Raw genomic sequence first — 17,181 nt, forward strand, 5'->3', positions numbered from 1 at the left:
AGTGAACTGTTGTTTTATCAAGATTTATTACCCAACCAAAAATTTACTCCACTGATATGTTGAGCATACTGAACTTATATCAAGGCTCTGACATAGCTTTGTTAAAATAAAAATGGTTTTATGAACTTTAATGTTAATTTATAAACACTTTTACACAAGACATTCAAAATGGGTACAAAAATGCAATTGGATGATCAAATATTTTAGAGACAAGTCCTGCTTCCTTTATGCTGGTATCTTTGGGGAAAATGCTTACAAATTGCAACTTAATGACACCTTAACTGAACTAATAGCTGAGGATCTTCACACATTTGCCCCATGTGGTAAAATGGCAGTATCACAGATAATCTGTGAAAACATTTCCTCCAGTGCAGCTTCCTTTGGAACAAATCTTTGCGGTTACTTCCTTGCTGAGCTCCAGCTATCTTTTGGCTTGTGGTGCATAAAGGAAGATGGCGCTGTAGGTGGAGAGGATCTCCCTGGCCTCGGTGGTGGCCAGCTGGCCTCCGGTCCTAACCAGACCTACACGGTCTCCTTTTTTTAGGGGCAAGATCAGACTGAAAGACACAGAGCCTCCGCAGCCGCAGTCACCACCGGCTGAGCGTTGACTAGCCACAGGAACTGCTGAGCTCTGCAGCCTCTGGATGCTGCGGTTTGACACCGACAGGACGGCCTCTACTCGTTGACCCTGCTTTGCTGTCAGCAGGCCTGAAATCAGGTATCGCCCATCCAGTGGTACAGTAAAGATCCCTGTAGAGGTACGAAAGGTCACGTTCACTCCTTTTCATGCATTTCATTATCAACCTACAATATGAAGTTGCCTGAAGCACACGTCCACACACCAATATCTTGTGTTTGCTGCACAGGTTCACAAAGATATGTATGTTGATTTCCAAACAAGCAAAATTCCAGCTTGTCCAGTCAATTCATAGATCTCGGGAGAAGCACCAATGGATGACATTTCTTTGAGTCATTTTTCACATAGAAATAGGCTTGCACAGCCTTAAATGGTAAAATTAAATTTAAGGCAGAAAATCTTGAAGAATAGGGCCCCAGTGATGGCAAAAATGTAGTGTGTGTGTGTGTGTGTGTGTATAAAGGGTTGGGTGGGGGAGGTACCTGTGTGGGGGTTGTAGTGTCCACCATCGTTGACAAGGACCCTGTTAAAACAAATGATACCAAAGTCCCCAGAGAAGGGCTGCTGTGTGAGGCCCGCAGAGAAGGAGAAGGGGTCTGGAAAGGGGCCATTGTCGAATGAAACTACATGCAGAAACAGGTGAGTTATTTAGGGTGTGATTTCAAAGTCCATTTCTCACTTGCAAACACGTACGTGAGAGATTTACCTGGTGATTCAGCTCGAGCTTGGTACATTGGGTTCCATGGCACCTTTGCTGCTACGGGAACTATAAGGTACAAAGAAAGTGTCAACTATTTTAATCTTGCCGTTTCCTTCCATCATCATGAAATGTAACATTTGCCATGAAGCCCAGGACTAAACTTGCTGCTAAGTGCATGTGGAGGAGCTACAATCCCTCCACAGTCGACCCACGCCTCCTTAAACTAAACACATCCAGTTCTCACTCCCTCATACTCCCAGGCTGCAAATTATTCACAGCCTTTCCAATAGTGACGCAGTAGAGTGGCAAAGCCTGCAGATGCATGCAGTGTAACCTGATAATGAACTGCTACAATACCTCGGCGGCCTGTTGACTGAGGATTGAAAGACACAGGCTGCAGAGGAGGAAAGCCTGCAAATAAAACAGATGACACAAACCTCATGTTTTTCATCATCCGAGTGGAAGAATTAATGAATCCTCTTTTGCCAGAGGCTGTAGTTTGGTTTTCCATCTGGTCATTGTGGCAAAAACATTGTGGGATAGTTTGCTGATGGTATATTTTTATTGGTTTTACAAGTGGCCTTTTGAATCAGGTTGACTTTGATTTTGGCCTTTTCATGACAGCAGGATCTATTTACAGCTGCAGGTGTTTAGTTTCCTCGGGATCTTTAAGTTAACTTAAAACTGTAGGTGTTTTTGCTGTTGGATTTCAAAATCAAAGACAAAACAACTCTTCACCAAAGATGGCAACTCATTTTAAATATACAACTTGTTTTCCTGCTTTAGATTTTAGACTAATAGGAAGGTACATGACTTCTTATCCCACACAAACAGTGAACAGAAACCAAACTATTTCTCTGCTGCCAAAACATGTCCAAGTGAAAGCTAAAACAAAGCCAATTGTTTGTTGTTTCCCTCATCGTCCTCTATGCAGTTAATTGAGTCCAGAGCCGTGACTGTCTTGTCTTTCATCCAATTGGAGCTTTTTAAAAGCCTTTTGGTATAGAACTCCATATGTGTGGGTGAGGAAAAAACACTGCTAATTAAACCCGTGTTATGGGTACTCTGTGTGTGTGTGTGTGTGTGTGTGTGTGTGTGGAAAAAGGCGACGACGAGTGAGAACAAAACAGACGATGCCAGTTTGAGTCTCCCTGGTGTGGACTATTAACTGTCAACATGGAAGATGCAAATACATGTGTTATGTCACACATGGCACAGTGTCAGACATGATGATATGGGAGGTCCACCTTGTAATTGCAGAGACAACAGACTCCTCCTTTAGCATTAATGTTTCTATACAAAGTAGACTCTGACTCGGCAACAATTTGAATCACAGTGTAGTTATTTAGTTTGTATTAGACATCAATAAAATACTCGAAAACTATACCGAGACTAATTTGTTCAGTAAGTGCAGCAGGGGAAGAATTTGGGGAAAACAACTTGGTAAAACTGCAAATATTTGGAATTACTGAGTACCACTTTAATTATTACCAGACATAATAATATTGCATAACAAGGCATAGAAATTACAAAACAATTACAAGCAAAGTTTACAGAGGGAACTCATATTTAAGTATTTTTAGATATAGAGTATTTTTTGTTAATGTATCACATTTGGTTACAATTCAAATCAGTATCGAAGCACAAGAAGAACGGCGTCCCTCTGTAGCTGTAACCATCAAAAGGTTGTCAAAATATAGCGAGGAGCAGGATCCATATGACAACAAACGTTGGAAAACAGTTTTTATTCTGTCTCTTTTACTAACTCAGACTTAATTAAATGCACTTCAGGCTGTTTACCTGGTTTATTGAACTAGTAGATCCCATTGTTGTGTGTACAACCATGGATAATATAATATAGTTGTATTTGTGCCACATGTAGTTTTGCTTTTATAAAAGGACACTGGCTGAGTCTGCTGTTCTCCTGTCAGTGCCCTAAAACTAAATTGTCTGTATTTCTGTGTTCCTCCTTATTATTTTTTTCATACATTTAGGTAAAAGTAGTATTTCAGTATTTAGTTTTTGCTGTAAATTATAGGCTCTACTTTAAAACTTTTTTTTTTATCACCTAAGGAAACGTTGAAATTAGAGCATTTTCAGCTGCAGAACAACAGAGGTCATCGTGACTGTTAGTGCTACTCACCTGGTCCTCCAGCAAACCCATTAACAGCCATGTTAGACGAGTCCACTGAGTTTCTCCGCACGGTCACCCTGCGAACGTACCCCGGCGGTCCTGCCTCGCCCGACTCCACCACAGGCCTTATGGGAAGCAGGGGCACGCTGGGGGGGCCCGGTTGCTGGTGGCTGAACGGCTGGCTTGGTGGACTGACCTTGATCCTGTGTGTGTCGGGCTGCGGTGGTTGCCTGGCACTGTAAGGCTGTCGGGGGTTGGTTGGCGGCGGTGGGATGATGAAAGGGATGTGGATTTGATTTATTCTGGGTCTGGTCTGGGTGGAATCTGGCAAAGAAGCAGGCTTCTCCGGTCTTAAGGTCATTGCTTGGAAAGTGAAAGAAAAAGAAAAACAAAGGCAGGATTGTGAATATATTTAAATGTACAAATTACATTGTAACCAAGCCTGAAGCCTAAAACGCCTCTGGTCGTCTCCTTGAACCCTGATGAAAGTTGCTGTGACTGCAATAGTACAAGCCTCCTACATTGTTTCCAAATGTTGCTTCCTCTCTCACATTCAGATCACATCCCTCACCTCTCTTGTGAATTTTTAACGACTTATTTTCTGATGACAGGCCAAATTAGACCTGGCTTGCACTGCACCTGTGAGCTTTTTTTTTTCTTTTTCTACCATTATTACCCTCAATAAAAGCAAAGCAGGCGGTCAGTGTGAAGCATCTAAAGAGAAACCAGCTGGATGCTTGCCAGACCCCCCGAGGGCACAAACATCACTGGAGCCATTGAAGTGATGCTGTGAGAGGTTCGCACGGACAAATAACAAAAATAATCTCAGTACCTGCTTGGTTTCGCTGACCCTTCTTGCACCCAGGTGTCAGACAGATTTCTGTCACACTATTTAAGGTGGAATCAAGGGGGTTGAACATTAAATGCCTTGTTTGGTGCTTAGTGCTTTGGCTGCATATTGCATCTGTAGTGCCATTTAAACCTTGTGGGCAAAGCCGGGCATAAATGGAGCAAGTGTAACAGAATTACAGTAATGTCGTTCAGCCGCAGACACTCACATCCAGGAAATGGCCACTTATTGCAAATGATTGTACATTTGGATTTGGTGGGAAACAGTCTTTCAGGAAGCTCTCAAGGAATACAAACAACAACAAAGATTCTGCGAGGACAGTACATATGTAAAGCCTGGAGATGGTGGTAGAAATACACATAAAATGTTAGCCAAGCCAACAACTTGGCTGAAAACCTCATCCCAAGAGGAAGTTAAGGTGGTGGAAAACTATGGTGCATGTCAAATATACACCATTTAACATTTTGGTCATCTGTACATATCTGATGGAATTTTAATCGTTAGCTGTCATAACCACAGGCCTTGGACTCTGAAGCACGAACCAAAAAGTTGATGGCACTTTGTTTACCACAAGACCAGGATTAGAAGGTCCAATGTGCATATACGTAGATTAGCATGTTAGCATGTAATGTTCCTAATTAGGCCTAAAAACTTAGTACTGCTGATGCTGAGTTTTGGCCTGATCTCTGCTTTGTGTGTACTACTTACACTACTACTGCTGACGGTGTTCTTTTAGCAGATGGTGGCTGTAATCCACCAGGTACCGCGGCATTGTTTCAGCAAACGGCGATGGAGAACACTGGCTGGTAAACACTCTCGTAGTGAAAGCAGACTTTGGAAATTTGGAGAAGCACTATATTGACATACTTGGCTAATGTTACACACACCTTCATGGGAAATACTGACTTTAAACAAGCTCAGTGCAGGACAACAATTCAGTTAAAGTAAATTTACTTTATCATTCTTGAGTTGACTACAGCTTTCAACTGCATGCCACTGTTTATATGAACGGATTTACCTCACTGATGTGCAGTGCAAAGAATGGAGTCAGTGGACCTTAAATTAACTGCTATTTCTTAAATTAATGAAAGAAATTTGTCGGACAACTTTCGGGGGGGAAGGATGAACATTCACTCTTACATCGAAAGTCAGCTTTAAGCCCTAAAATAATAATTTAGCTTTAATGACTGTTGTGCCAAAGCCAACAACAGTAAAACAATTAACTATTTATCTAGTCTTGACCTGAGGCAAAGTGATCGACCCAAAGTACCTGCAAGCAATTGTATTATTATGAAAGGTATCAGACGCTGTTCTTATTAAATAAAATCTCACCAACAAAATCCGTCCTTCTTACCCCAAGTGATACCGAAAGCTACTGAGAAACCACACATATAATCAAAAACAAATTAAACCCAGCAATCATGTTGTACTGAGATAATCAGAAATCTCTTCTTCATTTCCTCCCCGTGCCTCCTTCAGGATGCCAGTTGCCTGAGTGCATATTTCCCATGAGCTCTCAGCCTCTGTCTCGCTAAGGGGGCAACCACAAAGTTGAAAAACAGACAGAAACGCAACAGAATGCTGGTGCAACCAACACCATCACCAGAACCAGATGTTCCTGCTTACAGGCGGATTGAGACACTGGGGGGGGGGGGGGATGTGTCTGAAAGTGTCGAGTAGATGTCACATGATGAAATACGGTGTCACATGGCATAGAGCTGGGTGTGGTGGTCAGAGACACGTACAATAATGCATCACTGTGACATAAAATTTCCATTTTCCTTGTCCTTCTACACACGTGGACACAATTTAATCCTCAACACCATTTTTCCTCCAGTGGTACTAATGATGAGAGGTTCAAATTGAGCCCTACATGGCAGACCCCAGAGATGCTGATTGTGTATCTGGGTCCATTCTCCTCTGAAGACTTCCAGATGAGCTCCCGGGGTCAGAGATGGAAACACGTCGCCTCACAGCTCTAGAAACCTGTCAAGGCAAGCTGCCACAGTAAAAGCACTCCCTCAAAACTTTGGTGCTAACTAAATATACTGTGTGCGTGTGTGTGTGGCAGTGTCAAATACAATTTTCCATTCTTTCCCAATAGACAGCCTTTGACTTCAAAAAGGTCTTTGATGTCATGTTTTTCTTGTATTCCCTCATCACGGTAGACAGTCAATCTTAGTGCCTGTCTCTCCAATACAAAGTCAGAATGATCAGTTGCAAAGCATTGATCCATGAAATCAAAGCATTTATTTTATCCCTGTCTTAACATAACTTTTTTTTTTCCCCCTCATCTGTCGATGGATACTTCCAGGACAGGGTGGAGTGAGCGTAGAAAGAAAGTCCTCTGGCATTCTTGGAAGGACAAATTGGACAAACAAAATTGGACAGAAGGAGAGACTGACGAGGGAGTTAAGAGAGAGCAATTCAGAGATAAGAGAGAGGGAAGGAAACAACAGGGAAGTCATTTGAGCTGGACTGGGATCGTGTCCAAAAAAAGGAGGGATCGAAAAGAAGAAAAAAAAAACAGCTTGAGAATTGAGTGAGAAAATTCAGCACAAGGAGGTTGATTAGTCACCATCTGAGTAAGGAACAGCATGCTCAAACTCTTTGACAACAGAAGTACTTTCCATATTCCTACATTTCGAAATAACCTCTATTAAGCCATTTTCACTCTTTGAGATATTACATCTCTTCCAAAAATAAAAGATGCGACAGAAACACTGCTGCTGAACCACAAGTGTCACTATTGGAAAGAAAACAAACATCAAGAGACATATATAATCTGTATGTACAAGTTGTACTGGCAGACCTCTGCTGCAGCAGCTGCTGAAGGCAAAGCAATGCCAACATTTTGCAAGTCACACAATTCTACTCAGCAGTCGCATTGAGCAAGGGCAAAGCTATTACACATAATCTCTCTGTTGTGTTATTACAACACTTCATCTGTTTGCGGCCTCCTCAGGGTCTTCGTATGACTGTGTGGAGACTATGACCTCAAATACAGAGAGGAAACATTTTAGTAGGCTTTCAATCACCACCACCACCACCACACCCACAGAACTGGGATTTACATGGAAGTGTTTGACTTTTTCTCTCTTTCCCAAAACATGAAATCTCAGCCACGCACCTTTCTCCTGGGATTTACCATACAGACCATGAGTATAAAGCAAAAGAGAATTTGACGATATTTGCCTCTAAAGTAAACGCTAGACTTTATGGGACATGTGATTTGCTTGTTCATTACTGAACTGTAAATAGGAAGATATCAGAGAGTGGATATCTTAACTCTGCACAAAGATGGGAAACACTCAACCCAACTCCGTCCAGAGTAACAAAATCTGTCCACCAGTACTTGTATACTTTTACAGTATAGTAGAATACAGGTGACGTTTAGTTGTTTTACCGGGGGTGGGGGGGCAAAAACTCAGCAGTTTATAGCTGTTTTTTTTTTTTTAATTCAGCTATTAAAAATTAAATTAAATTAAGTTATTTTTTAAAATAATCTATCAATTGTTGCAAAGTATATATGCACCAATATAATTTTCATTATTTTCAAACAAAACAAAACAAAACAAAAATGGTAATTTTTGGAATTTAAACTCCTGAAATTATAAATTTTTTTCTGATTTCTGATGAACAATTGCATTTGCATTAAATATTATGTTGATTTAAAAAAATATATTTTTGACAATTTAAATTAAGTGGATACAATCTTAAATCCCAACTGTAGCTTAGCACAAAGATGGAAAAGGGGGGGGAAACAGCCACTGAGGCTTAAATGTCACATAACCTCACTATCAGCACCTTTATGGCTCATTAATTGAATGTTAAACCTTGTTGGTTTAGTTCATACATAAATCTAAGTGACAGACACAGGGGGTCCATTCTTTTTATTAAATTAGCTCGGTGCTGATGGTTTGTCAGTGTGATTAACTCTTGGCAGGAAAGCAAACCGGCATACTTTTCAAAGTGTTGAGCTTTTCCTTTAAATATCTCTGTTGTTGCTATATAATATAATTAGCTTATGTACATGAGTATTAAATAACCAGTACTCATACAGAGAGATCCCTGACGAACCTTCCCCACTATCTTGCTACAGTAAACTACAGTTGTGTCTGATATAATGCTGGGAAGAAGAGCAGTATAATGTTCCATGTACGGTAATGAAATCAAATATCACGGTTTGGAAATAACGGGCCGTATTTGCCAAAGAGTGAAATGCAAAATGCATCTATGCACTCGATCCATCTTCACCGCAACCAATAAAACATCCGCCCTCTTTTGCTCCTCAGATCTCTATCACGCCATTGTTCTGGACAGTGGTTTAAGAAAGGGAGGCACCACGGATGGGGCCCCAGTCATGACATCACTGCTGAGGGTAGTCAGCGCATCTGGTCCAGGGTGTGGAGCCCTGCTTCTCCCCTCTCCGTCAAAACTGGCTCCAGCAGTGAGTCAGGGCCCTTAATGAGGACCAGACTCCACACATCAGGCTGAGGTCACCATACGGGAATCTCTGGAGGTTGGTATGTGTACAGCACCAAGAAACAGAGGAAGGTAGAGAGGTGTAGGGGGTATGAGACTATTTGTGTGTGTTGTCTCTGGGAACTGAGGTCAAGACGTGCAGCTCTGTGGTATGAGTAACAAAGTTATGTCATGGTGCAAGAAAGATTTGTTCATAAAGGGAGTGGGAAAGATGGAACAGTCTACAAGGGTGTTTTGACATTAACTTCAGGGAGCAATGAGGCTCAAAACAGTGCAAGTAAATCATTAGAGTGGTTGGGGAGGGCTGAGACTGGAATAAAATCTGAGCTTGGCATGTATGAATTCAACATTCAGTCATACCTGCCCCATTACTTATAGAAAATCTGGAGGAATTCTTTGGACAACATCAGTCTAAGTCACAGGAAGTTTCCAGGGCTGGCCTCTGCCTCTTGGTGCCGGGACATATTGAATGACATACTCGAGGCGAGCATGGGAGGCCCAGTGAACTCGTGTCCTCCCACTCTGGGAAATACCCTGTGGCCATTTGTGGGATCTGATCCTTCGCTCCAAACCTCCGTGTAAACCAAGCAAGCAGAATGCATTTTATGGAAGATTATCTTCAGGAAAAGTTTGTGTTTGCACAGATGTTACACACGTGATAAACTTGCACTAGAAGTTAAGGAGGAAGCTAGAAACAGACTGTGTTTATTTAATCCGTATATTTCAACAACTATGTTGGCTTATTTTAATCCTTGGCTGTGCTAATGTGAGCCTCCATTAAAGACTGTATAACTGCTTTTTAATGAACAGTTTTAAAACTATGCCCAGTTGTTGAAGCAAAATCTGCTAATCCTAATTCCAGAAATCAAACAGTATCTGCTGTTAGAATCAGAACTGCTCTTACTGCAACATACAGTGTACACACATCTTTTTCATGAGATGCTCTACACAAACAATCAGTCTCATCAAAGCCATATTGGCATTCGCTGCTAAACAACTGCTGCCCCACCTCCACGTCAGATTCCCGACTGCTGTTATCACCACTGGAATGATTACTGCATCCCCCCCGCTACAAAAGCAAAAATTCAGCCTACCTTTAAATGTGGTCATTCTGTGGGTGGGTGGGGGAAAAATCATTGGCATTTGAAACAAGCGACACTGGTTCATTTCTCATGTGAAATCATTAATGCTGTAACTTGTTACTTTAGTCGGTTGTTTCTGTATTTGAATATCACATAATAATGAGCTCCCAAACCTGCTAGCATGTGGAGTATGGAATTACTTGCGCATACATATGATGGTGATGACAGGTACCTGCCGCTGCATGGCATCATCTGCACTGACCACACATTAGCTTGGTTTATCTCAGTAAAGGGCCCAAGAGGTGCTGGGATAATTTCCTTTCTAAGACCACATATCATCAAACTGTCAGTCAAACACCAACTCACCTGGCTCTTTGGCAGTGACATATTTCACAGCATGTTTGTCCATTGCAGACAGCTGTGCCTCGAACTTGTGCATGGAATTCTTCAGTGCGGTGATGTCCACCCCATAATTTGTAGAGGTAACATTCATTCTGTTAACGTAGTCCCGCAGACCAGCGATATGTCTCTCCAGCCCATCTTTAAGCTCTTTGATGTTTGCAGAAACCCCATCCAACTTTCCACACACCTTTTCAAGTCTAGTCACTCGTCCATCCACAGCAGAGATGTCATCAGAAACACCCTGTGTGTTCTGTCTACATTGGCTCAGCTCAGATGAGACCTGTTTACTGAGTGCATCAAGTCTGTTCTCCAGCTCCTCCACCTGCTGTCTGCTGGCTGCCGTCTGACTACTAATGGGAACTGTTCCCCAGTTGTCCCTTGCTGGATTCCCAGTGGCACTCTGTTCTGCGTGGCAGCAAGTTGAATTCATTATGTTCATATCCTGGTCATATTGGCTCAAGGCATCACTTAGCCCAGTAACAGCACTAGCAAGACCAAGCACATCATCTTGGAGTTTAATGAATTCCTTCTGGAAGTCCTCCATCGTCTTTGCACGTCTCTCATTTCCCACTGACTGCCCTTTAACATGGTGCTCTAGTTGCCTGAGCTTCTCTGTGTTGCCACTGACATTTGTGTGAAGAATGTCCAAGTCATTCCTGTACTGACTCAGGTCCTTCAAAAGGCTCTCCAGATCAGGTGTGGGCAAAGAATGCCCTGCATCTACACTAGGCAAGGACCCCGAACATCCCGTAGAACACAACTCTTCAACAGCATTGAGCTTATCATCTAAACCTCGGAGGAGGAACTTATTGTTATTGACTTCTGCCTGTATGTCGTCCATCGACTCACCAAACATCCCTGGGAAGGAGTGGTTGCTCATTTCCACCAGCATGTTGGTGAACTGGTCCTCCATACTGTTTAAACGCTCATCCAGAAGCTTGCGAAGTTCTGTCACTTCATCCACAATTATACGGGTCAACTTCTCTTCAATGTAGAAGCAATGAGTTTCTGCATTTTGTTCTGTGATATTTATACGCGCCTCCAGCTCCTGAATCTGGAGACTGAAATTGCTGTCTTCCCGAGGTGAAAACAGGTTTTCCAACTCGTTGTCAATGCGGACATTTAGAATGCGGTGAGCCTCTGCAATTCGATCAATCTCACGCCACAAGTCTTTGTGGTCACTATGATTCTCTTCCTCTTCAGCTGCATCTGTCTGCCTTTGGGTTTGTACAGGTCCATCTGCGGCGGCCATGTCCAGGCGTAGTGTTCGTATCTCCTTTCTCAGTTCAGCCTCCTTTGTGTCCATTTGTTTGGACAGGCTTACCAAACCTTGGTTACAGCTGCCCTCACAGGTCTTCTGTAACGTCTGGATCTTATCATTCCATGAGGTCTGTAGCTTAGATATCTGTTCTTCTACTGTCTTGTCTAGCTCCTTTTTTAGCTTCTCAAATTTTCCATCAACGTAGGTCTGTATGACATCAAACTCTGCTATGGCTGGAGTCTGAGATTGGGAGGCATCCATTAGGACACGGATCTGCCCTTCATGACTTGTCATGGTTCCTCTTAGATCTTCCAAAGCTTCGTCCTTGCTCTTCAGTGCATTGTTGATATCATCCAAACGAGCTACTATTTTTTCTATGGTCTTGTCTCCTGCAATCCCACCTCTGGTAGCTTGATGGCCGTCTAGCACAGCTGGGGTCTCCTCTGTCCCTGCGGTCGTAGCAATGTCTGGTGGTCGCATGTTGTTAAGAAGTGTCACCAGCATCTTCTTTGTGTCTTCCTGCAGGTCAGTGCGGAGGTTGGAGGTTACTCCGGCCAAAGCAGACTGGAGATCCACAACTGTCTGAGAGAGGCGCTGGACCTCACCTTCCAGAACACGCACTTTATCTGTGCTACCATGTCTCACCTCGTGGTGCCCTGTCTCCCGCCGCTCTGGCCCTATAATCACATAACAATTTAATGATTCTTATGCACAAATAAAAACCAATTATTAATGTGTTCTATGACCATTGTCACACTGTGGTACAATAACATAACAAGTTGAACAGAAAATGGTTTCTTACTCTGTGTGTGCCTGGTTGTATATCCAGGATTTGGTGAATGGTAAGGCTGTGTTCCCTGCACTGTTTGTCGTCCTGGTGTTGGTTTTAGGTCTTTACAGTCTGGTCCTTGGTAGCCAGGACAGCATCTCCACTGTAACTCTGTGACTGTCTTGTATGAAATCTTGTATGTGGGTCTAAATCGAGTATGGTATCTGCAAAATAAGGAAGATGTAATTAGACAGTCTGTCAAAATCTCAAATAAGTGTGAAGATAAATAAGAGAATTTCGCAGAGGCAGAGTAGATTTAGCAAAACACTGGATCCATATTTATTAACAGGTGACTTTTTTAGGTTCTCTGGTCCTCAGTACATAAAAATCTAAACTTTCGAGCCAAGGCAAACAGTACAACAAGAACAAGTACATGACATCACTTCCCTGAAGGCAGGGGTCATATCTGGCAGAACATCTGGAAAGTTCAGTTTTGAAACAGTCATCTTTGCACATTTCCCTGCTGTCACCCTCACAGATAATGCTGCTCTAGCTTGAAAAATAGAAAGACGAATCAAACCACCTGTGAGACAGTAACACTCAACAATATGGCTGCAATGTGTACGTAAACCCCATCCTAATATGAGCAAATATGAAACTGATACTGTATGTCATACTGTAACTTGGAAAAAACTAAGAAAAAAATCGAGGTGTTTGTACTCACTGTCAGCTCTTCTTGCTTTACACAGGAACATGGAAATCCTGTGATCTAAGAATTATCAGTTTCCAGGGAACTTTTCTTACATAACAGTGGCTCTTGTGTATGTGATTGTGCGAGTGCATCACAAACGGCAAACAGCATGTGTTGTTTCACAAATAATAATGAGAATAACTAAGTCAAACATAATTAATCGCAACATCTTTGCTGCTAACTGTTCAGTGACTGTGCTTACTCCTTTTTACAGTCATTCATTATAAAATAACATAGTGCCTTGTTTATCCTGTAAGTTTCAAACTGTGTTATTTGAGCGTAACTTATCGTCATTTAAGTCTTCGAGGAATGGAAAATAGTGATGGTGAGAAAAGCTCTCTCTGCCAGAAAGACATGAAAAATGCCGAGAGCATGTTCAGCTGTTACATGTTAAAATGCATATTTTTGTAATGTATTGATAATTATTTTAATTACACACTGCAAATGATCCCTGATAATAAATCTTAAACTCCACTCATTTGCAGGGACATTAATTTAGCACTGAAATGAGTGCAGCTCCTGAGTCGGACTTGAATGAGAATTCTTTAATTGTGTAAACAATTTTCCAAATGAACTGAAAGTAAATTCTTTAATTTTTCCACAATGATAACTAAAGCTACAACAGGATCTTGAATCATGTTCCTTTCTGTTGGAGCCCATAAACTATTAATGACAACCCAACAGCTGTGAAACATCTGTTATGCTTGTATGGTAACAATACTACATAAAAGTAGACGCACAAATGTGGAGAATTAGGAAAGCCAAGAAAAATCTGTGGGTGTAAATGATTTGATTTGTTACTTATAGCTTGATGAACAGAGCCAAAAAAAACTCAACTATCTTATGTACAAGTTCGAAAACTAAGACATTTTAAAAAGCAATTCTGGCCTAATCATTAATAAATATAATGAACAACTTGCTCTAATATGCAGTATTTTGTGTTCGAAGTACATTGTCCCAGAGAAGAATTAGTACTGACTAGTAACACGTGCTTAAACTTAGACTGTACTAAGTCACAGATAGGCCTATAGATGTAGGGTTCCCGGTTCAACCACGGATGCTGCACAAGCCAGTGGACCCTTAGTACGAGTCCCAAGCCCAGATAAATGGGAAAAGGCTTTCAGTGTAAAAGCTGTGCCAAATAGAATATGCAGTTAATAAACCATGAATCCCATACACATTCAGATGAATGATCCATTAAAGGCAGCAGCTAACAGACAAACAAGAAAAACAGATGTAGGGTTCTGTAACATATTCCTACTTGTAACCTGCCCAGTCCTGTCCTACGATGCTTAACCTGACCTCAACCGTACCCTAACTTATTATCTTCAGTCTAACTGTAGTTCTAGTGCTAGTTCTGTCCACCAGTGCTCTTTGAGTGTTTTGTTCTGCCAACTGAGTTTTTTCCGTCACATTTCTGTGAACACTTCTGCCTCCTGGTCTCTCTCAAAGAAACATTTTGTATCCAGTCTCAAGTCTGTCTCATACATCTAAACATGCACCCTCAACCCTTTCCCGTTGCTCCCCGGATGCTCACGTCACTTGTTGCTGGCAGTCGGGCTGGTAGGCTGGGCAGGGGGCCACCACGGGGTCCTGGAAGCTCTCCACACTCCCCTGCACGGTGCAGCTCACTTTCTTGTGCACCACATAGGCGCACCAATTCCTGAGGCAAAAGAACTGTATATTATAGTTATGTGGATATTTTGGAGGAACACTGTGCAAATACCATAGAAAATAGTTGGACCTTTGAGTAATTTGGCAATAAAAGCATCATAATTAAATCCATATGTTTTGCTGCGCTTTCCCTCAGGGGTGCGTCCTTTAATTGTTTTCTTCCCCTTTTCTCGCTAGCCCATTTTAATTTCTCAGTAAACAGTTGTAAATACACCAATAATCTTTTGTAGAAGAGAGATTGGAGTAATGACATTCCGGTGTTTATCTGAATCTTATCACCTTTGGCAACTCTGGCGAACTCGAGCCAAATTTAGTCCCAGGGTGATAAAGTGGATGTTAACAGCCTACATTGGACCATAAGAGGGAAACTCGTGGGCTGATCTGCGCATTTCAAAGTTTGGAAGTCGTACTTATGTTGGCAACTGCGCAACAGAACCGCATCGCTAACATCTTCAGGAAAAGTGGGATTAAAGAGACGTTCAGACTTACGCAACAAGAGAAAAGTGGAAATGTTTTCAAACAACGGTTCGTAGAAAATCCGTTACCCACCTATTTCTGTGTCTGTGTGCCACACCACTGTATCCAGTCCCTTGGAACAAGTCATAAGAAGAGGGAGACCCGTAAACGAACTGAAAGTTCAACAGCAGTGTGATCACTGTCCATCGCCAGTCCATCTCTCCATGCCTGCAGTTCATACTTCTCAAACTTCTTAAAATAAATATCTCTAAAAGGACAAAGAAAACGTAGCACTACTCTTCTATCAACACGCGCAACGGACCCAAACAACAAGGTTACATTGCCCCAGTCACGGATCCAACTCTAGCAACTCAAGTTTGGGAAAGTCCACATTCAGTGCAGCTCCCTTGGAATGACGTTCAGGGCCAACAGCCTCCTCCCAAAAACTCAAACTCGACAACCTACCCCTACCTTTGATAGGTGTCCGGGCTTTTGGTCAAGTTTTGCTTCAATTACGTTTCAGAGGTGGACCCATTAATTAAAGTAATAGATGCTGCCACTAGTGCCTGCCACTTAACAGCCATTAATTCACACTTCACTGATCAACATAACAAGATAATGTTATTTAAATGCAACCCCCAGAAAGGTGTGTTGATGATATTCATGGGCAGGGATAACAGTGGTAATTTGCATTCTGTCTGCACTGTTGGTGAACAGAGGTGTGGGGGATATAGGATGTGGAGCAGCTCACTGAACAAATTCTATTTCTTAAGCCAAACTGAGCAATTTGCTGAGCAATATCTGAGTGTGGACGGAGACAGAAAGTAGCACATTAGTTACACAAGAGCTTCAATTCACAGCACTTCGGGCAGGAATTCTTTGTCAGTGCTTTAGCACTGTGTGAAAGTGTGAGCATGAGGAGAGTTTGCATGCACACAGTGGTGCTGTGAAATGTATTTCTGTGAGATGGCCTTAAGCAATTTGCCCCAGCCTCACTGGGTGCTGTCAAAGGGCATACTTAACGACTTCTTCCTGCTTAGACAGATGCTGTCATTTAACACAAAAAAATGATTAGGCAAGAAACAATGAGAGAAAAACACAGATGGAGACAGAAAGAGAAACAAAACGCAAGGGAGAAAAGGGTTTAAATAAAGAGCTCTTGAGAATACAAAGCCTTAGATGTGATGTACTGATTCAGAGGGCCAGATGTATAAACAAGCATGTGGACAAACACACACACACACACACAGAGCTGCTCCTCCTTCACCCAAAGAACCTTTTACCACTAAAGAAGTTCTTTTCCTGAACTGCTGTCAGGCCAAAGATAGCCCTTCCTAAAATAAGACTGCACAGTTTTATCAGGCAGCGTGCACTGAGGCCATTAAGTAGGGAATAGGTTATCTGAATAGATTATATAACTGCAGGGATTTGATTTTGCAATGTTTCATAAATATGAGCAAGTTTCACAATGTACATTTCACATTAATAGTCTCACACAGTTCTTTAATGAGATTATTGACAATTTCATCAGTTCCCTTTTGTTCATTCCTGCCTTCTGGCCTAATATTTATACCTAATTCTAACCTACATCCATATTATTTTAGTAGCCTGGACATTGAGGAAATTCAGAGAGAAAAAATCCCTTGTTAATGGGGCTTCATGTGAGTTAGATTTGTGGCCGTTTCTGGTTGTTCCTCAAGTCTCCAGAAGAGGGCAGCACAGCAGCGGTAAAGAAAGCAAAAACTCTTTGTAGTCATGGCAATTCCTTTCCAAAAGTGTTGGAGCAAGAAAGGGACATTTCATAAGTGAGACAGTATGTGCACCTGGCTTTCTCCCAGCTCATGTCAATTATCTGTGATAATCACCATTTCTTCTTTATTTCTGCACATTTTACTGGAATCATGTTCCCTCGCAGACAAGACCAGCATTAACCTTACTCCATTTCTGTCGGAAGATATTTGTCACTTACTTGATGCCCAT

The 17,181-nt window shown here is 42.0% G+C and overlaps 1 protein-coding gene across 2 annotated transcripts; it reads right to left on the reverse strand.

The window, feature by feature from the left end:
- Positions 1-97: 97 nt before the first annotated feature.
- Positions 98-15,719, reverse strand: emilin2a (elastin microfibril interfacer 2a). 2 transcript variants are annotated; one of them, XM_067475663.1, is made up of 9 exons: positions 15,295-15,712; positions 14,609-14,734; positions 12,354-12,544; positions 10,255-12,228; positions 3,481-3,834; positions 1,695-1,748; positions 1,344-1,403; positions 1,120-1,260; positions 98-750 (listed from the first exon to the last, which is right to left on the reverse strand). In XM_067475663.1, exons 1-9 carry the CDS (start codon positions 15,438-15,440, stop codon positions 422-424), a joined length of 3,375 nt encoding a protein of 1,124 aa, XP_067331764.1. In that variant the 5' UTR covers positions 15,441-15,712; the 3' UTR covers positions 98-421. The 2 variants fall into 2 exon arrangements, with proteins under 2 accessions (XP_067331764.1, XP_067331765.1); XM_067475664.1 differs by lacking the exon at positions 1,695-1,748 and having other exon boundaries at positions 15,295-15,719.
- Between the last annotated feature and the right edge of the window lie 1,462 nt (positions 15,720-17,181).

Source organism: Channa argus, chromosome 14 (assembly GCF_033026475.1).
Source record: "Channa argus isolate prfri chromosome 14, Channa argus male v1.0, whole genome shotgun sequence".
Lineage (NCBI taxonomy): Eukaryota > Metazoa > Chordata > Actinopteri > Anabantiformes > Channidae > Channa > Channa argus.

Excerpts from the sequence above, each read along its gene's own strand:
- emilin2a (XM_067475663.1), bottom strand. The coding sequence starts at position 15,440 with ATGAACTGCAGGCATGGAGAGATGGACTGGCGATGGACAGTGATCACA. Across the intron at positions 14,735-15,294 it reads GCACACAGACACAGAAATAG|GAATTGGTGCGCCTATGTGG; the intron begins GTGGGTAACGGA and ends CTTTTGCCTCAG. Across the intron at positions 1,749-3,480 it reads TGGGTTTGCTGGAGGACCAG|GCTTTCCTCCTCTGCAGCCT; the intron begins GTGAGTAGCACT and ends TTTTATTTGCAG.